At 42.3% G+C, this 25,440-nt stretch overlaps 2 protein-coding genes across 4 annotated transcripts; one reads left to right on the top strand and one right to left on the bottom strand.

Annotated features, from left to right (window-relative positions):
- Positions 1–2,923: 2,923 nt before the first annotated feature.
- phldb2a (pleckstrin homology-like domain, family B, member 2a) lies at positions 2,924–18,713 on the top strand. 2 transcript variants are annotated; one of them, XM_085420491.1, is made up of 17 exons: positions 2,924–3,061; positions 5,529–5,603; positions 6,447–7,396; positions 7,530–7,862; positions 11,507–11,641; positions 12,267–12,404; positions 12,626–12,772; positions 13,559–13,669; positions 13,749–13,838; positions 13,928–14,065; positions 14,751–14,850; positions 15,788–15,986; positions 16,089–16,179; positions 16,266–16,412; positions 16,533–16,752; positions 16,891–16,976; positions 17,138–18,713. In XM_085420491.1, exons 2-17 carry the CDS (start codon positions 5,549–5,551, stop codon positions 17,276–17,278), a joined length of 3,081 nt encoding a protein of 1,026 aa, XP_085276617.1. In that variant the 5' UTR covers positions 2,924–3,061; positions 5,529–5,548; the 3' UTR covers positions 17,279–18,713. The 2 variants fall into 2 exon arrangements, with proteins under 2 accessions (XP_085276617.1, XP_085276618.1); XM_085420492.1 differs by having other exon boundaries at positions 15,791–15,986; positions 17,138–18,711.
- Positions 18,714–20,606: 1,893 nt separating this feature from the next.
- On the bottom strand, positions 20,607–25,334 carry LOC146660560 (uncharacterized). 2 transcript variants are annotated; one of them, XM_085420490.1, is made up of 2 exons: positions 21,659–25,334; positions 20,607–21,380 (listed from the first exon to the last, which is right to left on the bottom strand). In XM_085420490.1, exons 1-2 carry the CDS (start codon positions 24,753–24,755, stop codon positions 21,325–21,327), a joined length of 3,153 nt encoding a protein of 1,050 aa, XP_085276616.1. In that variant the 5' UTR covers positions 24,756–25,334; the 3' UTR covers positions 20,607–21,324. The 2 variants fall into 2 exon arrangements, with proteins under 2 accessions (XP_085276616.1, XP_085276615.1); XM_085420489.1 differs by having other exon boundaries at positions 20,607–25,334.
- Positions 25,335–25,440: the final 106 nt, after the last annotated feature.

The following is a 25,440-nucleotide window of genomic DNA, read 5'->3' as shown; positions in this document are numbered from 1 at the left end:
CACACACACACACAGAAAGGTGATCCAGATCAAACTGGTAAAATTCAGCATGTGTCTGGTCATATTATCATCTTCATATAGTACCTGAATCATGCTGTCTAAACTATGATTGAACTTTGAGTTTGTGCTTTTTTCCCCTTTGGCTTTAAAATAAAACAAAGTGCCTATACTGGGCTCACCTTTGTCTGGCTTTTGATTTATTCTACATATCATCACCAAAACATACAAGCTCCATGTCCAAAAAAGTTGGGATGCTGTGTAAACACAGTTTACCATGCCATCCACAAATGCAGGAAAAAGCTCTAGCATGCAAATATGTGAACTCGGTCAAAGCTCAACTAAAATAGACTAAGGTGGAGAGCTGGTCGGTGGTCAGCTGAAAACGAAAATTTAAATTCACTTGCAAACATGGACGCAGTGTTCTCTGGGCTAAGACGAGAGACAATCTGTCTTGCGATCAGTATTCAGTTCCTGCATCTGTGACCTATGGAGGCAGATTAATGCCTGTGAAACTGGCAGCTGCTGGAAAGCCATCATCAATGCCGAAAGGTATGTACAGGTTTTAGAAAATATGCTCCCGTCCAGATGATTTCTGGTGCTGAACTGGCATACAAGCAGTCATAATCTTTCACCAGCTGGAAACATTTAGCATTGACTAAAATACAACATAGAAGACCCAAGGCTGTTGATAAAAGAAGAGTGGATGCTTTTCAAAATAACATTGTTTCTTAAAATGGTGCATTTCCTAAGTTTAAACATTTAATGTTTTCTATGTTTGATTGGGACTCAAATACAGTTTTGTGAGTTTTGAAAATCATCCTGAAGTTGGGACTCAGGGTTGTATACAAGTATTAAATATACTGGTTATTTACGAGACCAACAGAATTCTGTGTCTGTGCAGACGGTGGACTTGAGCTTGATTTGTGTTATGGTCGTATTGCAATATAAACATGGACATGATTTAATTGTTTGCATTGTACAAATGTCACACTGCCTAAAGACGTCTGGACAACCCGCCTTCATTACACCACAGCCACTTAATTATAAGCTTGGTGGCACAACAAAGACAAGCGTCTTGTTTTGCGGTTTCAATCGGACCTTAAACCAATTTTCGAATTAAATGGACGTTTTCCATCTAGATAAGCAACCCAAACAGCTGTGATGTGGGTCACTTTAGGGCCCACATCCTGCTGCTCAGATTAACTTTACTCGGGTCACTCCACAGAGTGGTTGTGGGAGGGTTTCATTTTTTCATTAGCGGTTGCACAAACTCCTCTGAGTAAATCTACATTGTGCAGTTTTAGCATGTCAAAGTGTGTGATGGTTGAGATGGCAGGCTGGGGGTTTGCCAGCAGGCCAAATGACAGATTTATTTATTTACTACAGCATTAGATATCCAAGATATGGGGTTTGTAGAGAATAGGCAACTAGAATGAACTTTTCTATAAACATTTGTTGTTGGTTTCTTTATATATTTGTGAAATTGGAACAAAATAAAAGATCAATAGGGCTGATTGATATTTCCTAAGAAACCAAGCTTAAGTGAATCAAATCGCTGCTTCTTATTCGCCGAAACATGTGAGACTTTTTCACGTTATGACTCAGACCTCCCAAAAATTACCAGAGATGATCATACACCCACTCCCACAATCTGACACCAACTTCTTCCCTACTTTTTCCACAGCTTAGACTCCACAGAATGCCTTCATGCATGAGTTCAGTCTATAGTAAAAAAGAAAAAATGCTTACGCACACACACGTATACACACAGAGCCTGATGGAAATCTTTGTATGGTTACTTTAAATCATACCTTTCTTTTGGACAGGAAGTGCCTTGTCATTCCACTGCTCTATGACAATAACATTTCTTTGCTAGTAATAAACTTGAAAGTTGTTTTTTTGTTTTTGTTTTTAATGAGGCCCCTTTAAAGATTTACATGTGTCATTGCACTTTCCTGAAACTTTAAAGAATGCACGAGAGAGGGAGAGAGAAAGAGGCAGACAGACTTGCGAGTGTGCGTGTGCACTTTTAAGACAAAGACCCCGCCACAGTATCTGGAAGTAATCATCTCGTCCCGGCTGCGCTACACTCACAACCCCCTCCCTATGATGTAACCGGAGTTTTTATGCATGATGGTTCGGGATGGTTTTCAGTGAGTTTTAGGGGATTTCTTTTGGAAAAAAAACAACGACCATTTCATTCATTCGGGTCCCTGAAACTGCTGCTTCACTCTGTAGCCCACATTTTCTCATTGAATACCAAGATAAAATGTATGGAAGTGTTTCCCACCACCAGGAATGAGATTATACAAACAGCAATTAAATCAGTAGGTATGCTCTGTGTTGCAGAATGGGTTTTTCACCCTTTGCCTGCACAGTTAGTTGGGGAGGGGGAGTGAGGTTGGCCCCGTTTCAAGCATAGCAATGGGGCCTCCTCCCGCCTCCACATACTGCTGAAACAACAATCTAGGAGTCAACATTTTTTTTCTTTGTAACTCTTTTCTTTTTTGGAAAACGCACACTATGAAAAACCTCCTCTGTCTGAAAACCTAATGTCTAATTTTCTGTAAGCAGAAGGCCAGAGACCACTGGCAGGACATTTAATTAGTTTTACTTTGAAAGTGGAGAATCAGCACCACCACGTGACAAACGCAGCCTTGCAGTAATTCACTCAGAGTCCACGATGGAATAATGAAAACATGATATTAATAATCACTGTGAGGTCAGAGGTCAGAAACAGCTAGAGTCACTTCTGTCATCCCTCCTTGCTCATCAGCAATTCTCTATCTAACCAGAGAGGGGCAGCAACCGCGTCTGATGCTCGAAAGTAAACACACACTCCCCCCCCCCCCCCCCCCCCCTCCCCCCCACCTCTCCCTCTCTCCTGTGGAGGAGGATTTCAGCGGAGAGTTGAGGGTGGGAGGGGAGAGGGTCTCCAGCCTGGTCCTTTGTCATGGAAAGACTTTAGTGTGCTGTTTTAGAGAGAGAGAGAGGGATTGAGTGGACTTCAGCTTCATCACTAAAAGATCCTATAAGTATGTAACGGGGACAGAAAGCAAAGGTCAGTCGCTTTTCTTTTCTTTTCCTTCAAATTTCGCTTCAGCAGATGCCAAACTGGCTGGTCGGTACAAAGAGTGATGCTCCTGGAAAGTCAGGCGGCTGTGTCAGACTTAAGGTTGCGCGTTGTTTCTGTTTGTTGTACATCTGTCTGCGTCTGTGCTTTTACATGCTTGGAATAAATAAACGTGTAAAGAAAAATAACTCTTGTAGGCTAAAAAAAAAGTTTATCTTTATTAACTTAACGTTGCCAGAAAATGCTGCCGCTATTCAAAGAAAGTAGATGACAAAAACAGCAGTGGTTATCAGCAAGTTTCCAGACTACTCACCACAATCCCTGTAGGTACAGTGCGCTGTGAAATCAGGACATTTTAATGATTTTTTTTTTTATCATAGCAAAAAATAAAAAATACAATCAAATCTTCTTTTTATATTACCTTAACCTCAAAGTTAATGCTTTGGTTTGCTGGTCAGAAAACTTTGAAGATTTCCTATATGTTAAAACACGTATTCTACGTTATATTCTGGCTCTTTGTAGACCCTCTAATTAGATGAAAATTAAACTAATTGTTAACTGCATGGGATTTCCCTTCACTTTTTTCCCTTGCATGGGAATAAAAATGACTGAGGCATAAGGCGACGGCAATTTCAGCACGTTAGGGCCTTAAAAAGCAGTGTGAAAGTATTCCTTTCCTTGTTGCCACACATTAGATGAAAGCCAGCTTATCAGTGGTCATTCCTCAAACTGTTTACATCTCCTTGTGTGTTTATGATCTGCACCTCCCTGCTGGCCTGCAGCCCGAGTAATGCAGTAAAAACTCATGCTCTTGACACGAGACAGTTTTTCTTTTAGGTCTGGAGAATGAACTCATACTGATTGATTGTGTCACTGTGTAAAAGGATACCCTGTTTCCTGTAGGCTCACTCTCCCTCTTCCTCCAGACAGCAGGAGCAGAAAATCTTGGATCAGCCATCTCTGTCTCACTCTGTGTCTGTGCGTGTGGATACAGGAAACGTCTGACTCTTTAAAATCCCTCGATAGTATCACCAGAACCAATAACATCCTTACTTTTCTGTGATCTTTGTGAGTTATGACCTGGAGCTAGGGGATTTGAAGATGGATTTCTTTCTTTTATTTAACATATTTTATTTTTGCCTTCCTTTTTCTTTTCCTCAGAGGAGAGCGCACATCTTTATCCCCCACTCCACCCCACTGGAAAAGCATGAGATTGAGGGCTGTGTGATTATGTTTATATAATTATCCAATCTACTCATTAATTAGCCAATTAAATGTTTTTTCAAAGACATGTCAAAACCTATAATCCATCAAATTTTTTACTTCTTTTTTTTTTTTTTTTTTTTGATTTTGTGCATTCAGCATGAAGTGAGTCTGGACTTCAAACTGTGTGTGAATGACTGGTCATGAGTCTGTGGCTGAAACACTGATTAAGACGCAGGGCACTGCTTTTCAGATTTGGTTTTTATTGGTGACAGAGGGCCAGACATAAAAACTTTCCTCTAGACCTGTTTTAATACTCAAGTCTTTAGGAAAGTTTTTATACGTCCTTATTTTCTGGCATTTTGAAGGATAAGTTAGCAGAGTGGTGACTTATTCTGTGGAATTTGTATTTTTTACGTGAAATATTAAAGATACAGTCCCTCCAACCTTAAAAAATGTAAATAATTTCAACCTGTGGAGCTCAGTTATTGCTTTAGCTGGTTAATTTTGGAGTTATCAGTTGCTATCAGGCCAAGGGGGGGAAAAAATTAAATAAATAAATAATTCACACACATTTTGCAAGCAGGAACTATTTTCTCTTTTACCAAAATACAGCCACCGTCCATATTATTCAGCAGAAGAAAGCACGTTGAGAGTGATAAGGTGTCGTGTTGCACATTAGCCATTCAGCCAAGCTTTCCTTTTAATGGATAGATGTGGGTGGCAGAAAGAAAAAAAAAAGAAAGTCTCCATGATTTAGTAGCTCATCCGGTTCATGCTCGGTGGAAAGTCACAGGTTAAGTAATTTAAGAAGTCCATAAAGAAAGTGGTAAGTTTTGTTGTCATTGGTTACCCAAACCCTCATATCAGGACAAATAAATCATCATTAAAGTTTGACCAATTTTCTAGGAGGACTGACCGATGGATGATGGACACCTCGCTCTCATTTAAGCCTGATAGTAACAATCTGATATTGTTTACATGATATTGTTTACAGTAAAGTTTCTTGAGCTTTTTGAGTAGCTGGGTCCTGATTTCTTATGTGAACACCAAAAGACATTTCTATAGCCAACATCTCCAAAACTGGAAACTTACTCAAAAACAATTTAGATAAATAAACAGCAGTAAAAGCCATAGAAAAATATGCAAAGTATCTAACACAAGGAAGAATCTGGTTTATAGTAAATTCCTGTTTTTTATTTTTTTAGGTTTTTCATTGATGTATATTGATTGCCTCTCCTTTCATGCACAGGACAAAGCTAAATCAATGTGATGAAGAGCATGCTTCCCCAAAGGAGTGCTGTCGCCACACTGGGCTACAGCTCAGGTAAAACAACAACTGTATCATATTACTGATTACTACAATTACATTATTCAGAAGCGACACTAACAGGAAATGACATCATACAATTACATTTAATATTTATTACATGCCATTTGAATGGAATATGTTTCCACCTTTACGGAGAGAACAGAGTCGGCTGAATCACAATAAAGTGGACTATGAGTATTTGGTTAGCTTTCCTGGAGCAGCTCCGTGTCTTTCCAGTCCATCCTCAAAGCTTCTGGGTTTCACTTAAAATGATATCTGAGTAAATGTGCATTGTGGAGCAGACGTCTGGACTATAATTTAGACACTGATCTACTGGAAAAAATGCTGAGAATTTTATTTGAGTCTAAAGAGCGCAGTCATACTGCAGCTATTCATGCAGGGAGAGCTCACACGAGAAGCAGTGCACTTCACTATTTATTTCATTTTGCAGGAGTTATGAACATTCTTTCATCTCAAACAAACTCCCTAATATTTTGTATATTCAACGTCCGGTCACCCATGACTCAAGAACCACCCCCCTGGCACAGATATTTTGGGTGTCCTCTTGCTGCCGAGACTATGATGTATTCTGGCTGGTCTTGGTCCACCAGCATTCTTCCATTTTTAGAAGAAACTTAACCACTGATTGAGCCAGTGTTTGTATTGGGCTCAGAACTGTATGAGAGTACATTCTTTGCTGGTTTCTCTACCCCCCACTTACTCAGCACATATGTGATAGCCCTTCTTTTAAGCTGAGCTGCTGTTTATTGTATTGAAGTACTTAAACTAACTTGACTGCCTTATGTAGGCCAAAAATAGACTGGCTTTCATGGTCTCTCAATTTTCACTTTTTTGCAGACTGTGTGAAGATTGAGCACAGCAGTGGCGGCTCAGTGGCTGGCACGATGCTGAGGGGCTCCCGCTCGAAAGCCGAGCTACAGGAACTCATGGAGACGCTGCAGCGCAGGAAGAGCGCTCTGGAGGCTAGTCTGAGGGCAGCAGAGTGCAGCCGCAAGTACTTGAGTACATCTGTAGGAACCCAGCCCACCAGGCCGCTGTCGATCCTCAGTAACACAGATCGTCCCCCTTCTGCCGCTAGAAACATCTCTTACATGACCAGCAACAGCGTGCCGCCGTCACCTCGCCAAGGTGATCGCCAGCTAAGCTCTAATGGCTTGCTCCGTCACTCCCAGGCTCGCCACCAATCCCAAGACAGCTTGCTTCTCTCAAATGGAAGCTCTATGGTCTCCCCTTATGGGGAGTCCATACCACGTTCTCCCAGGGTCAAAAGCGGAGCAGCCAGTATGCCATCCAGCCCCAGAATGACCCGCAGGCTCTACTCACAGGGCAAAGCTTCAGGAGACTCCCGTCAGAGGAAGTACTCCACGGGCTCCCTCAACAGCCTGGGTATGCACAGCCGTTCTCTGCCACGGCTTCACAATGCAGCAGATCCACCTGCGCTGTCACTGCCGTTACGCCACTCAGTAGGTTCCCACCGAGTGGTCTCTGCAGGAAACCGGCGCAGTCTCTCCTCTCTGGAGCAGCCTCCAGATGTGACAGTACCAGCCAGCATGCCCAGCACACCCAGGAGAGCTAGCCTGGCCTCTCTGAGCTCTATGGGAGTAGAGATTGATGGGACGGGGTTAGATCTGGGCATCGGAGAGAGGAGGTTGTCCTTTGGGAAGAGTGGTTTGAGTCCGGGACAACGGGTGGGCAGCATCACCTCTCTGAATGGCAAAGAGGAGCTCAAAGACTACCACCAGCATCAGAGAGATGAGCGACTCAGGGAGCAGAAAGTGCAGAGATTAGTGAGTTCTTTTTACCCAAATTTGTGCACTTTTATTTCACTTTAACAATTTATTCATACACCTGTCTGAAAATGTAATCAGTTCAATATTTTCCTAGAATAATTTTAACCAAATATCAATCAATTATCTGCAGGAATGCCAGCGTCTAGAGACCATCTTAAACCTGTGCACTGAGTTGGGACAGGTAGCGAGAGAGCCAGCGGGATCAGCTGTTTCTGACCTGCAGAAGATCAATAAGGAGCTGGAGAAGCTGCAGGTGTCGGACGATGACTCAGTGTTCTCCGACTCTCCGAGCAGCACAGCTCAAGAGAGCTGCTTTGGAGCCAAAGCCAGAGACTTCCAACTCTCTGAGGAGCAGCAGGCCAGCCAGCGTCAGCAGAGCGGCTATAGAGAGGCCAGATCCCACTCACCTGCTATCAGTCTCAACAGCAGTGCACCCTCGCCTTCTATGCATCACAGAGCCAAAGTAAGTCCAAAGAACCCGTTCTCTTTTATAAGCACAAGTTTAGGAAAAAGAAATAATATAATCTAGAAAATGATGGTATCAACTGAAGTATTCAGAAAGAATAAATCTACTTGTTGTTGTGCAGTTTTCATTATTATTCTTGAAGTATCTTGTAGTTTGTAACATGTATGATGGAGTTCAGTGGTACAGTTTTGTCCTTCTAGTAGTCAGGAGGTCGGAAGAGTCTGAGAGAAAAACTACTGGAATTTTCTAAGGAGAAATTTACATAAATAAGAAAAGACTTCCTTTGTTTTTTGGTTGTATGGAGTCATACAAACTGTGGGGGTTACCCCACAATGATATAAAGTTAATGTCACATTGCCTACAGTGGATGAACATCCAAAGTCTAATTTGCAGTCAGCATCATATCCACACTTTAATGAGACGCTGCATGAATATTCTGAAAAACTATATTGATTCAGGTGTAGTTATAGCTTTTGTCTACTTCTGCTACACTTACACACTAAGTGTAAGCAGATTTCACTGTTTCCCAGTGGTAAATATTAATGAGGTTGTGAAGCAGGGCTGGGAACTTGTATTTTCCCATCGGGCCTCATGAGAAACTGAGAGTCTTGTGGCTGCCGCACCAATAAGCTGGACTCAGTTCTGCTAAGTATTAATTTGATCTCTTTATAAGTTTATTGATGTAGCCCCCCACAGCAATCCCAGTTTGGGAAAATTAATTTCCCACCTTGGCAGTAAGGTAATTTATTTTTCTCATAAATCTAGGACTTGAATGTCAGGGAGATGTTTCTTGCAAATTTACTGCTGTAATTTGGTAAATTTGGTAAGTTTTTTTCTTTGAATCTCCATTACTTTTAAGCGTGCTTCCTGGTGTTACTCCACAACTAGCCTTTGGAGTTAAGGCTTTTAGCTAACAAGTTAGCAAACAGTTATCTATCAAGCATAGAGGGAGCTAAATTTAGGGTATTTTTCTGGTCTCTTGAATTTTTAAGTTTAAAAGTGCATCTTTTTTGGCATCTCATCTCCTAAATATGTGAATATTTATATTGAACTACATGTTTATCTGTTACTTGCTAACGCTACTTCTTTGCTAACTTTGTTGCTAAGCCTATAGCTTACTGAAGGTTTATTAGAAATAGCTTCAGAACCTAAAGTAGCACTGTTGGTTGGCAAAAGGCCTTTTTAACCAGTTGGAAGACTCGTTCATGCCCCTGGTACATTTGAACTTAAAAGCTCATCTTCTCAGTAACTGTAACCACACAATGAAAGGTGAGAGAGCTCTCCCTCCCTCATCTCCCTTCGGCTTAATTTTAAAGCACACTGGGTGGCTGTAGCTCAGGCGGTAGAGCAGGTCATCTACTGACCGGAAGGTTGGTGGTTCGATTCCTGGCTTACCCCTAGTCTGCATGCCAAATATCCTTGGGCAAGATATTAACCCCAAATTGCTCTCCGATGCATCCATCGGAGTGTGAATGTTACTTAGAACAATGTGCTTGGATGAATGCACAAGTTGTGTAAAGTGCTTTGAGTGCTGAAGAGTAGAAAAGCGCTATATAAGAACCAGTCCATTTACCATTCACTATATTTACCTGTTATCAAAATTGATCACTTGCTTTAAAAATTTGTCACTTGGTGAAAAGAGAAAAATTGTATTACTTTATACTAACAGAATAAACTAACAAGTTCTTGCAGGTTGTTGATGTAATAATGAGTGATACATTTGGACAAGGATCCTAAAGCTATTTATCTTTACCCTGGTTACTTCCTAGATGACTTTCACAGTGACTGAGGAGCGAACACACACTTCTGTGGAATGCAGTTAATCTGACTCCTGATTGCTTGTTTATCTTTGTCCGTTTATATATCAGTGCTTTTTTTTTCAATCCAAGTTTTCCCATCCCACATTTCCTCCAAACTTCAGTTAAAACCTTGTTTTAAAGTTTTCTAGAGAGACCAAATATTTGTATTTGAACTCTGTTGAAAGAGTACATAAAGAAATGAGGGGTGGGTCAAAGTTTTGAGCTGCCACCCATTTCTTTATGTTTTGCTTCCACAGAGCCAGACTCGCTTGTAATATTTAAAGTTGTCTCGAGCTGTTTTGAATAGTTCTCCAGGGTTTCTCAACTTTGAACACTGAACTCTGAGCTTTGAATGTCCTTCAAGAAGTGTGGAGAACTTTTCCTCTGTTTTTGCCTTATGTCTGTACTATATTTCTATATGCCATATGTTTGCAGACATTTCTGCACCTATTTCCCATTTTACTAGCAACGTATATAGAAATAGGTAAGTGGATCAAGACCAACATGCACAGTACTGCATGACAAAATTGTGTCAGAGCTTTAAAAAATGATGTGTGCAGTCCCCCAAACTTTAAGGAAGGATAATTATAACAACTATTAGGCATTCTATTATAACTACTGTAAGTGTGTGCTGATAGTTTCAGTTTATGTTTATGTGGGTTGTTCAGACATAAACAGAGAAATCACAGTTACGCACAATCTTCTCACAGCTTTGATTTTTTCTCTCACTACTATTTTATAAATGTGTTGCAAACTAATAACCAGATGAACATGTTTAAGGTACAAATATAAAAGAAATCAAATATATCAAATACTGGAGTTTAGGCTCCCAGCCAGACCACTAGGCCAGTTTCTTTTCCACTCTCGAGCAGCAACAACCTAGGGTTGTGTCTGGTTTTAATGAAGAAGTCCTAGTTTTGTTTCAGTCATTCAAATTGTTGGGGGGGAGAGACAGGAAATGACTTTATCCCACAGAGCATTAGCATGCGCATATGTGTGTGTGTGAGTGTGTGTGCGCAGCTCTGTGCAGTTGTGTGATTGGAAGAATGCTAGTGTATATGTGTGGCAGAGCCATGCGTTTTTCCAGATGTTTTGAACTTTCTGCTGAGGATAAATGGATGGAAGATGTTCCAAAAAAATGTAATTATAATTAACCCAGGTAATGTAGCAGATCCAGCTGTCATGTAAACACACGGTTATAAAATTAGGTTTCCAAGTTGATGCTATTATTTTCTGCTATGTATCAGTCGTGACAGAGGTTTACAGACTCCAAATACCCTCTCTGCCATCTCCTGCATTCCTCAGAGCTTTGTGTGCAGTGAAAAGAGAGCACTCACAACCCATCTGGAAAACTAGAGCTGTTGTTCACATGAGCATCTGTCCAGAGAAAAAAATCAACATAGGTCCTTAAGGGAAGAATACCTGATATTACTGATATTACAGGATGTCTCGAATACACCTACATATGACTGTGAATGAGTGTTTGCAGGGTGGTGGTCGATGGTGCAGTATGTGGGAGTGCTTTAGCATGAGTGGTGGTGAAGTGCACTGATAGAGATTTCCATTACGGCCAGCGGAAAAGAATCCCTGCTGTCACTGATCCAGCTTGGATGAGTTAAAACAGCAGCTGCTGTCGTCTAATTCAATAAAACCTGATTCTGCACGGAGGCAAAGTATATCAGCATAATTTACACAGCAAAAAGAGAGCTGTTGTTTTTTGTGTAATTGCATAAAGTCTCTTTTTCCATTTGATCGGGGACCTTTGTTTGTATATTTGTACTTACACAATGCGCAGCCTCCTGGAGAGCCGAGCATTTATCTGCGTTCCTGATGTCGTTACAGGCTTTGGAGAGCGTGCAGCTGAAACAGGAAGTAACGCACATAGAGGAAGAAAGAATCCAAGTTTTGAATAACATAGAAGAGCTCGAGCAGAAGATCAAAGACCTGGACAACCAGATGGAGGAGTCTCTTCGAGAGGTAGACGGCACAGTGCAGCACAAACACGAATAGTTTGTTCTTCATTTTAAAATATTTAGCTAATCCGCTTTTCTGGAGATGAAAGAACCTTTCAGACGAAGACATGTGCACATATAATACTCCTTTTGATTGCTCTATACACATATAATACTCTATTTAATTGCTGGAGTGTTGATGGAGCAGCATGACAATACGGGATATATCCATGGAGGTCGACTGCAGGGTACTTTTAGTTGGGAGGACACATGTTTTAATTCTATACAAGCAGGTAAATGAATCTTAAATAAAAGTGTTAGGTGTTTGTGAGACTCAGTGAGAATTAAAAACTGGTGACTTTATAACTGCTGGATGGTCAGGGTCACAGATAGAGATGGAAAACACCCTGCTGTGGGCTTTTCTACATTTAAAACTAGGTGTTATTAAGAAAAGCTCATTGGAAAGTATCAATGGAAGAGTAATCATTGCTGATTAGAAATAATAAAGTTGTAAGTTAACTCAGGCTCCACAGATTAAAAACTGATGAAGCGAGCATCATGCTGAAATCCTGCGAATGTCCTATTCGGTGCACTAGTCCAAAAATGAGTCCAAAGGGATATTGTCACCCTTGCGTTGCTACTTCTTGCAGATGGAGGTGGAGTGTGCTCTGCTGGAAGGAGAACAAGAGTCGGAGATGGCCCAGCTGCAGAGGGATAAGGAGCTTCTGGAGCAGCTCAAGGGAAAAATTCACAATGTTGAGAAAATGAACCACACTGAGAAGTCACAGGTAAAAATGACAAGAAATGCAGTGAATTATTTCCTAGGGTTAGGTTTGTTATGAAATCTGAGAAGTATTTTTCTAGTATTCCACTAATTAGGATTTCAGTATACTGAGCTAAAAAACAACAACTATACTTTGTATATTCATAGATTTCTGTTAAGGCAGTTTACCCAAAGTTTTACTCTTTCACATGGTTTGAATTTTTATGTTTCCTGGTTGCTCCTCAGGAGACTGAGGAGCAGTCAAAAAGTTTGGAGGACTTGGAGTTTCAGAAGCTGGAGAGAGAAATTAAGCAGGACGAGGAAAAAGAGAATCAGGGCCAAGAGCTGCTGCGAGAGATCGCAGACTGTCAGCGCCTTACTGTCACCCGCAAGGTACAACATGCGAAGTTATAGAAGTGTGCATGCTGCATGTGGTGCATGTATAACTCACCCGACATCGTAACACCCTAACCTGTATTTTTCTTCAGTAACTTTAATAACTGGAGCACTGTGGCAGAATTAATCCTAACAAGATGTTAAACTTAACTCAGATCTTTAGGGTGTGCAATTTTTAAGTCTGGCCTACACAGGAATATGGACACTATCAAATAGCACGGCTTCTTTAAAAAAAAACATTTTATATAATTTTTCTAGAGGGACTCTGTTACAGATATTATATACACATAATGAATAGTGACTTTAAAAAGTGCATTTTTACACAATGGAAGGTAAAAAGCAAACATGTTTTTTAGTGATGATTGTAAATTTGCTTTTTTTTCTGTATTTTTGTTGAATTTACTACACTGTGGTCTGTTGTCATTAATCTTACTGCAGGTTTTGCATGAAAATAAAGCTTCAAAATTATGAGATTTGCAGCACAAAGCATGAACTAATTGCAGGAAACCATCAATGGTAAGCATGCAATGCTTAAGGCCAACTGAACACTTTTTTTTATTGAGTATCAAAACCCAGAAAGGGCACAGGAACTGGGTAAAGATATTTGCTTATAAAGAGGGTGTAGTATATCCCAGAAACTGAACTGCCTTTATTAGAATTTTCTGCCTTACTTTCTCAATATCTCTGCATTGCTTTTTATTTTTACCGCGTTGTTCTGCCTCGCGCTTTGTGAACGCTGACATATGTAATGTGTACTAATGCTGCGCTCCTTATTTCTCACAGGAAAGACTCATGACGCTCAAGAAACAGTCATCTCAGATTACTTTACAGGCTCAGCAGGAACGGGAGAATTTCCAGAGAGAGAAGAACAATTTGCTCGTCATGCTTCAGAAGGTTTGAAAATTCTCTGAATGTTACAATTGTAAACACAGCCTTCGGTTTTATTTACTTAAAGAGTGCCTCATGTCTGCAGGAGAGAGAGAAATTGGTGTCTTTGGAAGGAAAGTATGCAGAGCTGTCTGAGGGGCAGACCTTCGCTAACAATCCTGTGGCCTTCAAAGAGGTAGGAGTCAGTGGCACAAACAGTGCAGCTTTAGGTTTTTAATATTAAAAATCCTATTTCTCCTTTTCATTGCTCTGATTTCTGTGCAGCACTTGCACACTCTGAAGGAAAGACGGAGAAGCAGCAAGGAAAATTCATCACATCCAAATGACAGTCAACCTCATAAAAGGAGCCAGCAGCTGCTCACCACTTATGGCAGATCCCTCGGACGCACGCTTCCTCCAAAGGTCTTTAGGTTTTTTCAGAAAATCTGAGCAGACGGAAAAGGTTGGCTCAAACTGGAAGTTAATGCTTGCTCCCTCAGTCTGCTATGTTAAAGAGCACTTAGCGTGTCGACTTTTTAAAACATTTGCAGTGGTACTTTCAAAATGATTGTGCTCATGGAGATTCTGGCCTGCAGATGCTTTGCCCTAGTTATTTGTTTATCCCTTGAGAATGATCCACCCAAACAGGAATTCTCAGTTTCAGTCTGGGTTGCAACATCCATCCAGCTCATGAAGTTTGCATTTCTGTAAATGTTGAAGAATGAATAGAATAGAATTCAACTTTATTGTCATTGCACATGCACAGGTACAGGGCAACGAAATGCAGTTTGCATCCATCCAGAAGTGCTTTAGTGATATAGATATATTACAATATATATTAGCAATAATATAGATATGTAAGTATATTACAGAAATGGGTCTATTATGGTATGTTATAATGTACACGGTATGAAGTATGTTGTAAATATTCTATAACTATAGGTATGTACAGGCTGTAGTGAGTACAAGCTATGTACAGGATATGAACAGGAAATAAAAATATGAAAAACTATACAGAATATGAAATAAATAACTTTACAGAAATCTGAGATATACAGCTATACAATGCAGTCCTAAACAGCACGTGTGCTCTTGTTTCCCCTCTCAGCCTCACCTTCCTTTGTCCCAAAGCTCAAGCTGTGGCAGTGTCATCCCACAAGGCTTCTGCTTCTCCCCTCGGGAGGTGAACCTTCGCCGCTTGCCCAAGAGTGAGTCACACTGTCCCGTCTCATCTGTGTCAACCTCTTGGTAGTAGTTGTAGTAGTAGATCGGCTCTGCTCCTGGGGCTGTATGACTGTGAGGTCAGGAAATGCTGTGGTCCTTTGAAAATCTGTGTCACTGCACAAAGCAAGATACATTTAGTCTAAAACTGATGTTAAAAAAAACACAGAACAGAAACGCTACATTATACAAGAAAGAAAATTGGGATTTTTAGCTTTGCTTGTTTCAAATCAAGAAACAAATGCAAATCTCTTTAATGAAAAAACCGAAATTACAGCATTTTTGCAATTTTTTGCATCAAGACAGTGATAAAATAATCATAAGATGCAGTCTGTCTGCTCTCAGTTTGCCTTTGAATGGGGTCGAGTTGGCAGTTATGGCACATCAAAAATTGTAAATATGTTACACTTACTACCTACATTCTGCCAGAACCTCATAGATTTGAAAAAGAAATTCATCTACAAGTAGTGATGGGGACAGGTTAACTATAAAAGGACTCAGGAGCTCAGCAAGCTTGCTTTTATATAGGAATATAACCAGAATACAACGAGTTGAGCCAAGTGCAATACTGCAACGATACGTCACAGACAAGCTGCACTCATCAGCACAGACTGACTTAGATTGATTGCAACGTGCTGGCAATCTGTCTGCATTTACAAATTAGACAGCAATTATTTGCAAGCCTTTGCCAAACTGTCTGAGAATGATTACAGGCAGTCTGAGTCAGACCACATTTGTTAGGTTACCACCAGGTAACCTGTGCAATTGCCTATTTTTACTCTGATTACTCTGTTTTTATAAGACCTAATCCTGTTTGGCCATGTAGTTAATGCATTGCAGCTCTTTGGATGTGATTTTGTCTGTTAACAAACATGTGTCCTGATGGTATTTTCAGTTTGTTATTTTAATATTTTCTTCTGTCAGCAGGCAACAGCCACGCACAAGTAAATGAAGACAGGCAAAGACAGAGTGATTTTTGCAACAGGTTGGTCTCTGAGCCCAACGTCTTCCTGGACTCTTTCTCTTACCCGGACAACAGCCAGACGTCAGACACCATCAGCGTGGACAGCTCTGACAGCCTGGAAACCAGCTTCTCTGCCTGCTCCCCAGACAACATCTCAAGGTTAGAGACAGGAAACACGATGAGCTACACATCAAAGGAAGTTTCTTCTTTCTTTGATAGTCTATTTGTTACTGACAGCTTGTATTTTCCATTTATTATCAGTGCCAGTACCTCCAATATGGCAAAGATTGAAGAGATGGAGCGTTTGCTCCGCGAGGCCCAGGCCGAGAAGCTGAGACTCCTCGAGCATCGAGTACTGAGCCAAATCTAACCTAAATTGTAACCTTGCATGTCGGATGTGTGCATTTTATTATAAATGTAATTTACTTACATGTGCAGGAGCGGGAGATGGAGATACGCAGGCAGGCTCTGGAGGAGGAGAGGAGAAGAAGAGAGGAACTGGAGAAACGGCTGCAAGAGGAAACAAGCAGGAGACAGAAGCTTGTGGAGAGAGAGGTGAAGCTCAGAGAGAAGCAGAGATCACAGGTATTCATAAAAACTCACGAGAAGATGTTGAAATCCAATCTGTAGTTCACATTAGCTTTGTGTAACTACATTTCAGATAAAGACGAGTAAAATGTCTACTTTCATCTAATTTTATCGCAGTCCCGACTGTTGACAAGATACCACCCAGTAAGAAAAGACGACTTTGATCTTCACGGCCACATTGAAGCAGCCGGACACAACCCAGACGCCTGCTTCCATCTGGCCATCACTGACAAAACCTGTCGCGGGTTCCTCGTCAAAATGGGAGGAAAGATCAAGACGTGGAAGAAGCGCTGGTTTGTCTTTGACCACAATCGCAGGACACTCACTTACTATGCAGGTGAGTATCTTTCTTTTACGTCTCTACTTTGATGTGCAGCTTTTTTGGTGCGACAAAGTTGCTGCAGCAATGGCTGCTAACTTTGAGCTACGCTAGGATACTTTGACACAGCAGTTCTGTTTATACTCCCGGCTGCAGACAAACACGAGACCAAGATGAAAGGCGTCATTTACTTCCAAGCCATAGAGGAGGTGTACTATGACCATTTAAAGAATGCACACAAAGTGAGTCCGTTTACATGCGTGTGTTTGTGTATCCGTGGCATTTTACCACGTGGCATTGTATAGTATTGACACCTGTTTGTCCTTTTTTTCTCCTCCCCCTCTCCTTTACTCTATATTATTTGACTTTTTTCTCAAAAATGACATTCACTTACACACACAAGAGCCCCAACCCCTCGCTGACCTTCAGTGTGAAGACCCACGATCGGGTGTACTACATGGTGGCTCCGTCCCCTGAAGCCATGCGTATCTGGATGGATGTTATTGTAACCGGTGCTGAAGGACACATGCACTTCATGGTCTAACAGAGCTACAATTATTGTTTGCTAGGTTACCTAAAAAAATTTAAGCTTCAGTTTACACTTGAAGTTGTCTACAAATGAGCTTGAGCATAACTTCTGCTCAAATACAGACTTTGTAATGTAATCTTGTATAAGTAGATCAAAAGAAGTGGCATGATAGTTTCATAATCAAGCTGTTTACTTCTTTCAGCACTTAAAACTGTAGCTGTTGCATTTTCCAGTTTTTCTTTCCGCAGTACGCTCTTCCTGTTTAATCAGCTACCCTTCTAAACTGCGGTACACCCTAATGCTGCTTCACTACAGATGTATGGCTGTCCAACAGCTTCCTGTAAACTGTGGCCACCTCTTGCTTTCTTCCACCTGCAGTCTGGTTGCACTCGCCTTTAGTCAGACTGAAATTTTTTTCCTCTGAATGTCGACTCTGATGTATTACTTCGATATCGTCACTAATATTCAATTATTAGCATACTGCATTTTAAAGCCAGTCACTTTGAATGCTGCTGCCAGCGTAAGCTCACTTATGCTTACGTGTGGGTCACTTCCATTTAAACGAACAAACCATTTTTCTTCACACATGCAAATTAAATTTGTGAAGGATTATCGTACGCACTTTGTGACTTTATTGTTTTAAGTTATTAGCAGTTTTAGGCAAATATTTGACTCCTAGAGGCAGAAAATGACCACAGTGCAGTTAGATTCCTCTGTCTGTAGCTGTGGCTGCAGGCCTGACGTGAATGAAGCCATGTCGTGCAGCGGTGATGCTGTATGTGCTGCATCACCCACGTTCCTCACACCTTTCATATCTGCATTTTCACCAGCAGAGGTCCTCAGCGAGCCCTCAGACTGGAATGACGTAATCTGCTCTGGCCAAAGTCACTTAGTATATATGAGTAATTATTGAAAGCTTTAATAATCTACATGTTCAATCTAATCTGTTTACTTGTAAAGCCTAGTTTATCGTGCTAAAACAAATGACAGAGGTTGTCATCTAGAAAGCAAAACGATTTTTTTAATGTGTTTAATATTTGACGTATTCTCTGGCTGTGTTTGATAATCAAAGATCACTGTCACACCAGGTGACGAGCTGTCGGGTTACAGACTGCAGGGCTCACTGTAGAGTGCAGATCAGGCTGCAGAGCTGACAGTGTTGCAGGTGAAGTTGTTGCTTTTTTGGTTGATGTCTCTCTGTGACCAGAGGCGTTTGCCAGGTAAACATCTCATCCTTGTGCTGTTGTGCACTGTGTGAAACATAAGCCTTGAAACCCCCGAAATTACTGCATTTATATATACATATATACATCTATATTTTTGAATACACTTCATATTTTATATTTTGTTTATAAACAGTAACTCTATGCTACAGATTTTTATACTCAACGTGTGTGATAAATAAATAATTCTGATCATCAGTCGTATTGTTAAAGGTATATCATTTCTTGTGTCGCTACAGTACATGCAGCTTACACAGTAATGAGCATGTGAACCAAACTGATAAGAAACCAAAAAAGTGAATGGTTTTCAAATACAAAGGAGATTTAGAAAAGGCAAACAAATGAAACATGTGTATTGCAATTAGCACCTGTAAATAAATACATAAAGGAACAAATATGAGAAGATAATATTGGAACACAACACAGCTGTTGCAGATATACTGCTAATGCCTCCAGAATGTCACTTAAAGTTCAGAAATTGTGCCATAAATTTTTTTTGGTGCTAAAAAAAATAATTATATAGGATATAAAATATTATATTCCACTAAATAACTTAGTGTAATTCAATTTTAAACCTTATAGCATCTAATAACTGGTCTTATGTGCTGTTCATGTGCTCATTAACGCACTCATGTTTGAAACCCCGCCTTCCAATACCACAGCCTTTTATTGGTTGACCTAGTGGGGTTGGCATGGAAACAAAGAATGAAGCATGCTAAATTAGGTTCTAAAGAGGCACGTAGCCTCTCCAGAGGCAGAAACAGACACACAAACACAGACACGCCACAGAAAGCCAGGTTGGCCTCGGTGCATTATGGCTGCTGTAGTTTGTGTTAAATAATTGGGGCGGGGGGGCCTGTCTTCAGAGATAGCGAGACTGTGTGCACGGAAACAGACAAAACAATCTGTATAAACACTGCGGAGACAGATCATACAACATAGCATAAAAGTATTTTCCACTAACACACACGCACACCGTTGTTGCGCGGTGCTCTCGGCTGTTATCGTTCTCACTTACAGTATGAAATCCAGACTGCTGGATAATCATGTGAATGGATGCTGACACAAAGCAGCATTCACGTACACAGGATCTCACCAGTGTTTTCCAGTGATGGAGAGCATAATGTCGTTATTACCTTGTGGCACAGTGCGAGCCTGCAACTCAATACCTCCTCAGACAGACGTGATTATAAATCTACAGACATTTATTTGAGTGTTTACATCTCAGTGTGCAGGTGTTATGCCAGGAAGCAAACATGTGTTGGCTCAGGGCCTTAGGGAGCAACTGTTCCTTTCTCAGGGAGACGTGTTGCCCTGGATAGCCTGCATCGACACCTGATGTGGTGCAATCCTCGTGTTTTTCTCTTCTCGGCCTGCGCCCTCTGGCTTTCAAAATCAAACAGAGGTCTTTTTGTGTCACCTCTGCAATCCTCATTTTGTAAATCAAAAGAACATTCAGGCTTTGCTCCCTCTTCGTAACGCAACAGTCCTCTTAACATCATCCCATGACTCAGATCAGTTTCCCATCCTTAACCTGGGGTTTTAACTTCATCTGCTATTAACCAGTCAAATTTTTCTTGCATTTTCTGTCTCCGTGCAACATTAATAAATGATCTTTGTTGCTCATTCCTCCTTTTTGTTTGGTAATAAAATTATCAGCAGTGATATTAAACTCCAAAGCAAATCATCAACTCAGTCAGAGTGGAATCATTCAGCATGTCCATTAGGTATGTTTTTACACTAAGAATAGCAATGACACACATTCCCAGACCCTTTTCCCTTTGATAATAAGGTAGGCTATGCATGTTAAGCGTTTTCCCTCGCAGCTGATTGGCCTGGCTCAGCTGGCATTCATGTGCTCACTATTCAGGTCAGTGAGCTTGGAGTGTGGATGACGCTGGAATGATGTGTCTGTGAGGACAAGCTGAGACTTGGCTGCATGTAAGATGGTGAAGATCAGTCAGGGAAAATATATAATATTACTCCTTCTCTTTGCTCTGATTCTTAGCCTTTACTTATATTTCAGATTTACATGTTCCTTCCATATAATCCGAGTTATTTGCAGGCATGTGTTCGTATCTCCCCATGTTAAAACTACAACAGTATGAAAAACGGTGTGCAGTTCACAACTTAGACAGATCCCACATGTTAGGTACTCATATTGTTTTATTGATTAAATAGGAAACAGGACAACATAGATGAGTCTCTACACAGAGATGCTGTTCTCATCCGAGTATAACTGGGACATGAATAAAGATGTGCCAGTTCATGAGCTGGAGATCTCATCCCACCATCCTTTCTGTCCACAATGCCATTTTTAATGGCTGCTCTCCACTGTCAATTTCATTGCGAGGAGTAATTTCCACTCTTTCAAACCACAGCCCCTCCCATAGTTCACAGTGAGATCTGAGTATGTTACATATGAGCAGGTGGACACACGGGCGCTGTACAGTTCAACATATTGTGCAAAAACTTCATGGCATGTTTTTTTTCTGCTACATACATCCAGAGAAAGGTGTGGAATGTAAAATTTGGTTGTTGCATTTATCTATAGAGCTCCTGCGGTTCATCTCCTGGCATAAATAAAAGGTAAAGGGATTGGTTATTATCAAAGAGACTTGCTGAAAAGAAAGACAAAAAAGACTTGAAGGTTCCTACAAAAAGTGGGAGTAACAAAAGTTAAAAGTACTGTAGAAAAGACTGAAAAAATTCTGACAGTCTGTAGGAAAAGCACCCTCAAAAAGGCACTCGCCCATGTTGAAAGGGTGTGTGTGTGTGTGTGTGAGAGAGAGAGAGACAGACTGTGTTCCTATGACCTTTTATCTCGCTCATCCTTTGTTACCGATGCTGCTTTGTGTTCAGGTGTGACCCCGAACCTTTCCTGAGTGCATGTCTAGGGTGGCTCAGCACCAAAGAGCCGGGCTTGTTGCTTCAGCTGCCCACGGGGATGTTTTGTGCTTGAGTGCTGTCAGTTTCCTTGACTCTGTTCTTGTTGCTTATGAAGTAGTGAAGCCAAGAGATGACAGAAAGACCAGCCAGGGTTTACAGTATAGAATGCAAAGTTTAAAAAATCGTGATGTTGGAAAAAAGTTGCAGTCAGAGCAGTAATCTGCAGTCGACTGATTCAATCCACTGTCTTATTTCCTTATCTGGGCGCTGCCACCTGTGGCTGCAGGTTTAGTACCAGCTCTGCGGACAGGAACCTTGGACACGGGTATCTTAGTGCGAGGGGGTTCTTTAGTCTGAGGGACTTGGGAGGCAGAGTGAGTCTGTGCACCGTGCTTCACGGGGATCTTTGAATCACGCGCTGAACTGGTGAGAACTTTCTGGTGTTGGGGGTGCTGACTGTCCTCCTGGGTGTGTTTTGAGGTGGCTTCTGCAGCACTGATTTTATCTTTGTTTCCTGCATCATGTGAGTTAAAATGGGGTCTTTCTTCTTCTAGCACGGGTGTGGGCGGATTTCTGTTTGATTCCTCATCAGCATGTTGCTGGCTGTCCCGGACAGGTAGCCTGCCCACTCTGCTTCCTCCCACGACAGGGATTTTGCTCAGCCCTGATGCTTTGGCTTGTGTTCTCTTTTCTCTGGGGGGCTCTTGGAGGCTTGTTCGCGACTCCTTATGTGGTTCTTCGGTTTTACACGGTGCAGTCTTCACACCCTCCCCATTTGTGCCATTTGGACTAGCCAATTGGCTATCCACTGTTGCTAGTCCACTTCCACTAGACTTAGCAGAGGCTGGAGCTTCACTTGGCTGAGGTTTAGGGGTAGGAGGAAGAGAAGTGACAGGGCAAGGAGCACCAGGAGGTACAGGGTGGGCTTTTGGCTGAGAAACTGGAATCTGACCAGAAGTAGAAAGTGGTTTGGCTACAGAAATTGGGGCAGGAGAGTCAGAAGATACAGAAACTGGGATTTTAGCCAGGGCAGGTGGGGGTTTTGATTGAAAAACCTCCTGTTGGGCTGGAGCAGATGGATCTTTACATGCAGATGCTGGGATTTGAACAGGGGTGGGAGGGGGTTTGGATTGAGGGACTTCTTTTTGAGCTGGAGCGGCCAGATCTTTATATACAGTAACTGGGGGCTGAGCTGGGGCAGGAGGGGTTTTAGATTGAGGACCCTCCATCTGAGCTGGAGCAGGCTGATCTTTACAGACAGAAAGTGGGACTTGAACAGGGGCAGGAGGGGTTTTAGATTGGGAAATTTGCGGTTGAGCAGGAGCAGGTTGATCTTTAGATAAAGAAACTGGAATATGACCCAGAGCAGTAGATGCTGTAGAAACTGCTGCATGAGTAGCAAGTGCTGGAATTGGTGTGAGAGTAGGGGGCGTTTTATCTAACAAGACCGAGGCAGAGGTGGGTTTAGTCGCAGGAGGAAGCTTAGCTGAAGAAACTGAAGCTGGAGTTGTTATAGATGCAGGGCTGGGTTGGGTTTTAGCTGTGGGAGGACAGATATCAGGAGCAGTTACATGTGAGGGAGGGCTTTTATTTTGTTCTGTGAGGGTGGAGGTGAGTGTAGGCTTGAAAAGGGCCCCAGATGCAGAGGCTGAGGTTGCAGCTGATGTGGGAGCTGCTGTTTTAGAGAGAGTACCCGGGTCAGGAGAAGATGGTTTTGTTGTAACTGTGCAGGCTGGTGATGCTGTCACTGGGGTTTTAGAGTCTACTGTAACTGAGATTAGAGAAGGTTTGCAGGAAGTGCTAATTGAATTTGACTTAGCAGGGGGAGGCTGGGAGATAGCAACAGGGATGGGTGGGCTGTGGGTTATTGATGAGGGTTTGGTGGAGACGGGGGGTGAAGTAGCTACAAGACTGGGTTTACTTACAGAAGTAGTAGTTTGAGGAGGCAGTACAGTCTGTGAAGCCAGTTTGCTAGCTGTAGAGGTAAGAACTGGACTAAATGAGGGAGCCTTTACTACAGAGGCTGGGGTGTTTGGAGGAGCTGTGGTTGCTGTAGAGATGGACATCACTGTAGATTTACTTGTAATCACAAAGGAAGACGTTGGAGCTGAAAGGTTTGTTGAAGTTACAGGAAACGCTAAGGGTTTTGTTGTAGTTGGCGCCAGAGCTGTGATGGTTTTAGCGCTGACAGAAGGCTCAGAGGCTGGAGTAGAGTCTGAGCTCAGTTTGACTGAGGGAGTTGTCAGAATGGAAGATTTGGTGAAAGTTGTGGGGGTGGTGCTTGGCTTGGAAATGGGAGAAGAGGTTGTAGTTGCCTTCGACAGTGCAGTAAAGGGTTGGGGTGAAGTGGCAGTGGGGACGGCTACATGAGAAGGTTTTGCTGTGGAAGCAGTGCTGACTTTTGTGGGACTCAGCGGAGAGGAGATAGTGGGTTTGGAGAAGGGAGATGTGGATGTTGGCGTGACCTCAGTCACCACAGCGCTGATAGCACTGCTCGCTTTCCCCCACTCTGCTTCCACATCAGCCATGATGTCCCCACCCCCTGTGATGGAGTCAAAAGTCAGGAGAGACGAGATGTCCGCAAGCAACGAGCTCAGGCTGGTGTCCCCGGGCACCAGTGGTGGCTCATGGGTGGGCGACGGCGCTACATTTTCATGAGTTTTACTCACATTGCTTGTTGTTACCTGGGAAGTTGCAGTCTCTGGTGGGGATGGGGTTGCACTGTCCAGAGTTGTTGCACTCTTGACGTGCTCACGCCTCTCTGTTTCAGGGCTGTCCAGAGAGCGAGGCTGGGATTTGGGTGTGAGGGTGAGGTCCTCTTTGATGATTTCAACACTGTTGGCACGGGATGACATGAGGAGCGGACTAGGAGGGAGTTCCTCCTTCTCCTCTTTATCTTTCGATTTGAACTTAACATTTCCAAAGAGACCCTTCAGCCCACGACGCTGGCGACCCACTGGCTGGGACACGGTGTGGACTCGGCGGTCCCCCACTCCCCTCCTGCCACCCCTCAGCAGTGACAGGAAGCTGAGAGACTTGGCTGAGCTGGCTGAAGAAACTGAGTTGCGAGCAGGGGCGGCAGCCAGAACACCATCTTCGCCGAGTTGCTCCTCCTCTGCCTGCTCCTTCTCTGCCTCGCTCACCTCCTGTCCCTTTTCCTTGTCCGGCTCCTGCTCAGAATCTGGCGCAGGACTCTCTGATAATCCATCTAGTGTTTTGCTCCTGTGAACAGGTGACTTGTTGTTTCCATCTCCTTTGCTTCGAATAGAAAAGATGTTACCTGGCTTGCGTTTGCCAAACAGCTTGAATCCTTTTCTGATTTTTCCACTTGGCTGCGATTCACAAGGTGGGGGGTCCATGTTCTCCGTTTGTACGTCCATCTTCTCTCTGCGTCCCCCTTTTTGTTTTTGAATCCTCCTGTCAGCTGCTGCAGATTTTATTCCCCAGCCAGTGATGGAGCATTTATATCCAGACCTTTTTCTCCGTGTGTAGCCTTGCGCTACCTCCTCTGCTCTCAGTGTTTCTTTATCACTTGTCCGTATCCCTCCCTCCGTCTTTCTTTCCCATCCAGCCCTTTCTCCTCTATTTCTCCCTCAAAAGCCCCTCCCCTTTGGCTCATTTTTGTCTGGCTGCCCTCCCTGGTTGCCATAGCAACTGAGGGGCTAAGCAGCTTTCGTCAGCAATGCAGAGCCAGGGGCTGTCATCAACCCACCCTGAACATAGCTTTCTCTTCCTCTCTTCCTGTCTGATGACTCTGTTTATATAAACAGCAAAGACAAATGCTCCATTAATAGGGCCACATTTTCAATTCTCAATGATCTGGCTTTATATAAAACGTCTCATCCAGATTAGGGCAGCGCTACCTCTACATGCAGCCTAATAATTGGTTTGTGCTGTGGATTTGCCTTAATTCTAAATAAACTGGCCTTATTTCAATCATCTGCATCACCGCAACTCTCACCAGTCTGTTAAATGTGTCATGAAGCTGTGATTTATGAATAGAAATTGACGTCTATTAATAATAATAAAGAGCAATAATCTTAGAATATAATTAGCATATTATTT

The sequence above is a fragment of the Rhamphochromis longiceps genome, linkage group LG10 (genome assembly GCF_057381845.1).
Source record: "Rhamphochromis longiceps isolate RC_006_pf linkage group LG10, R_longiceps_female_GT1.1, whole genome shotgun sequence".
NCBI classification, from domain to species: Eukaryota; Metazoa; Chordata; class Actinopteri; order Cichliformes; family Cichlidae; genus Rhamphochromis; species Rhamphochromis longiceps.
This window is presented reverse-complemented; position numbering and strand designations above follow the sequence as displayed.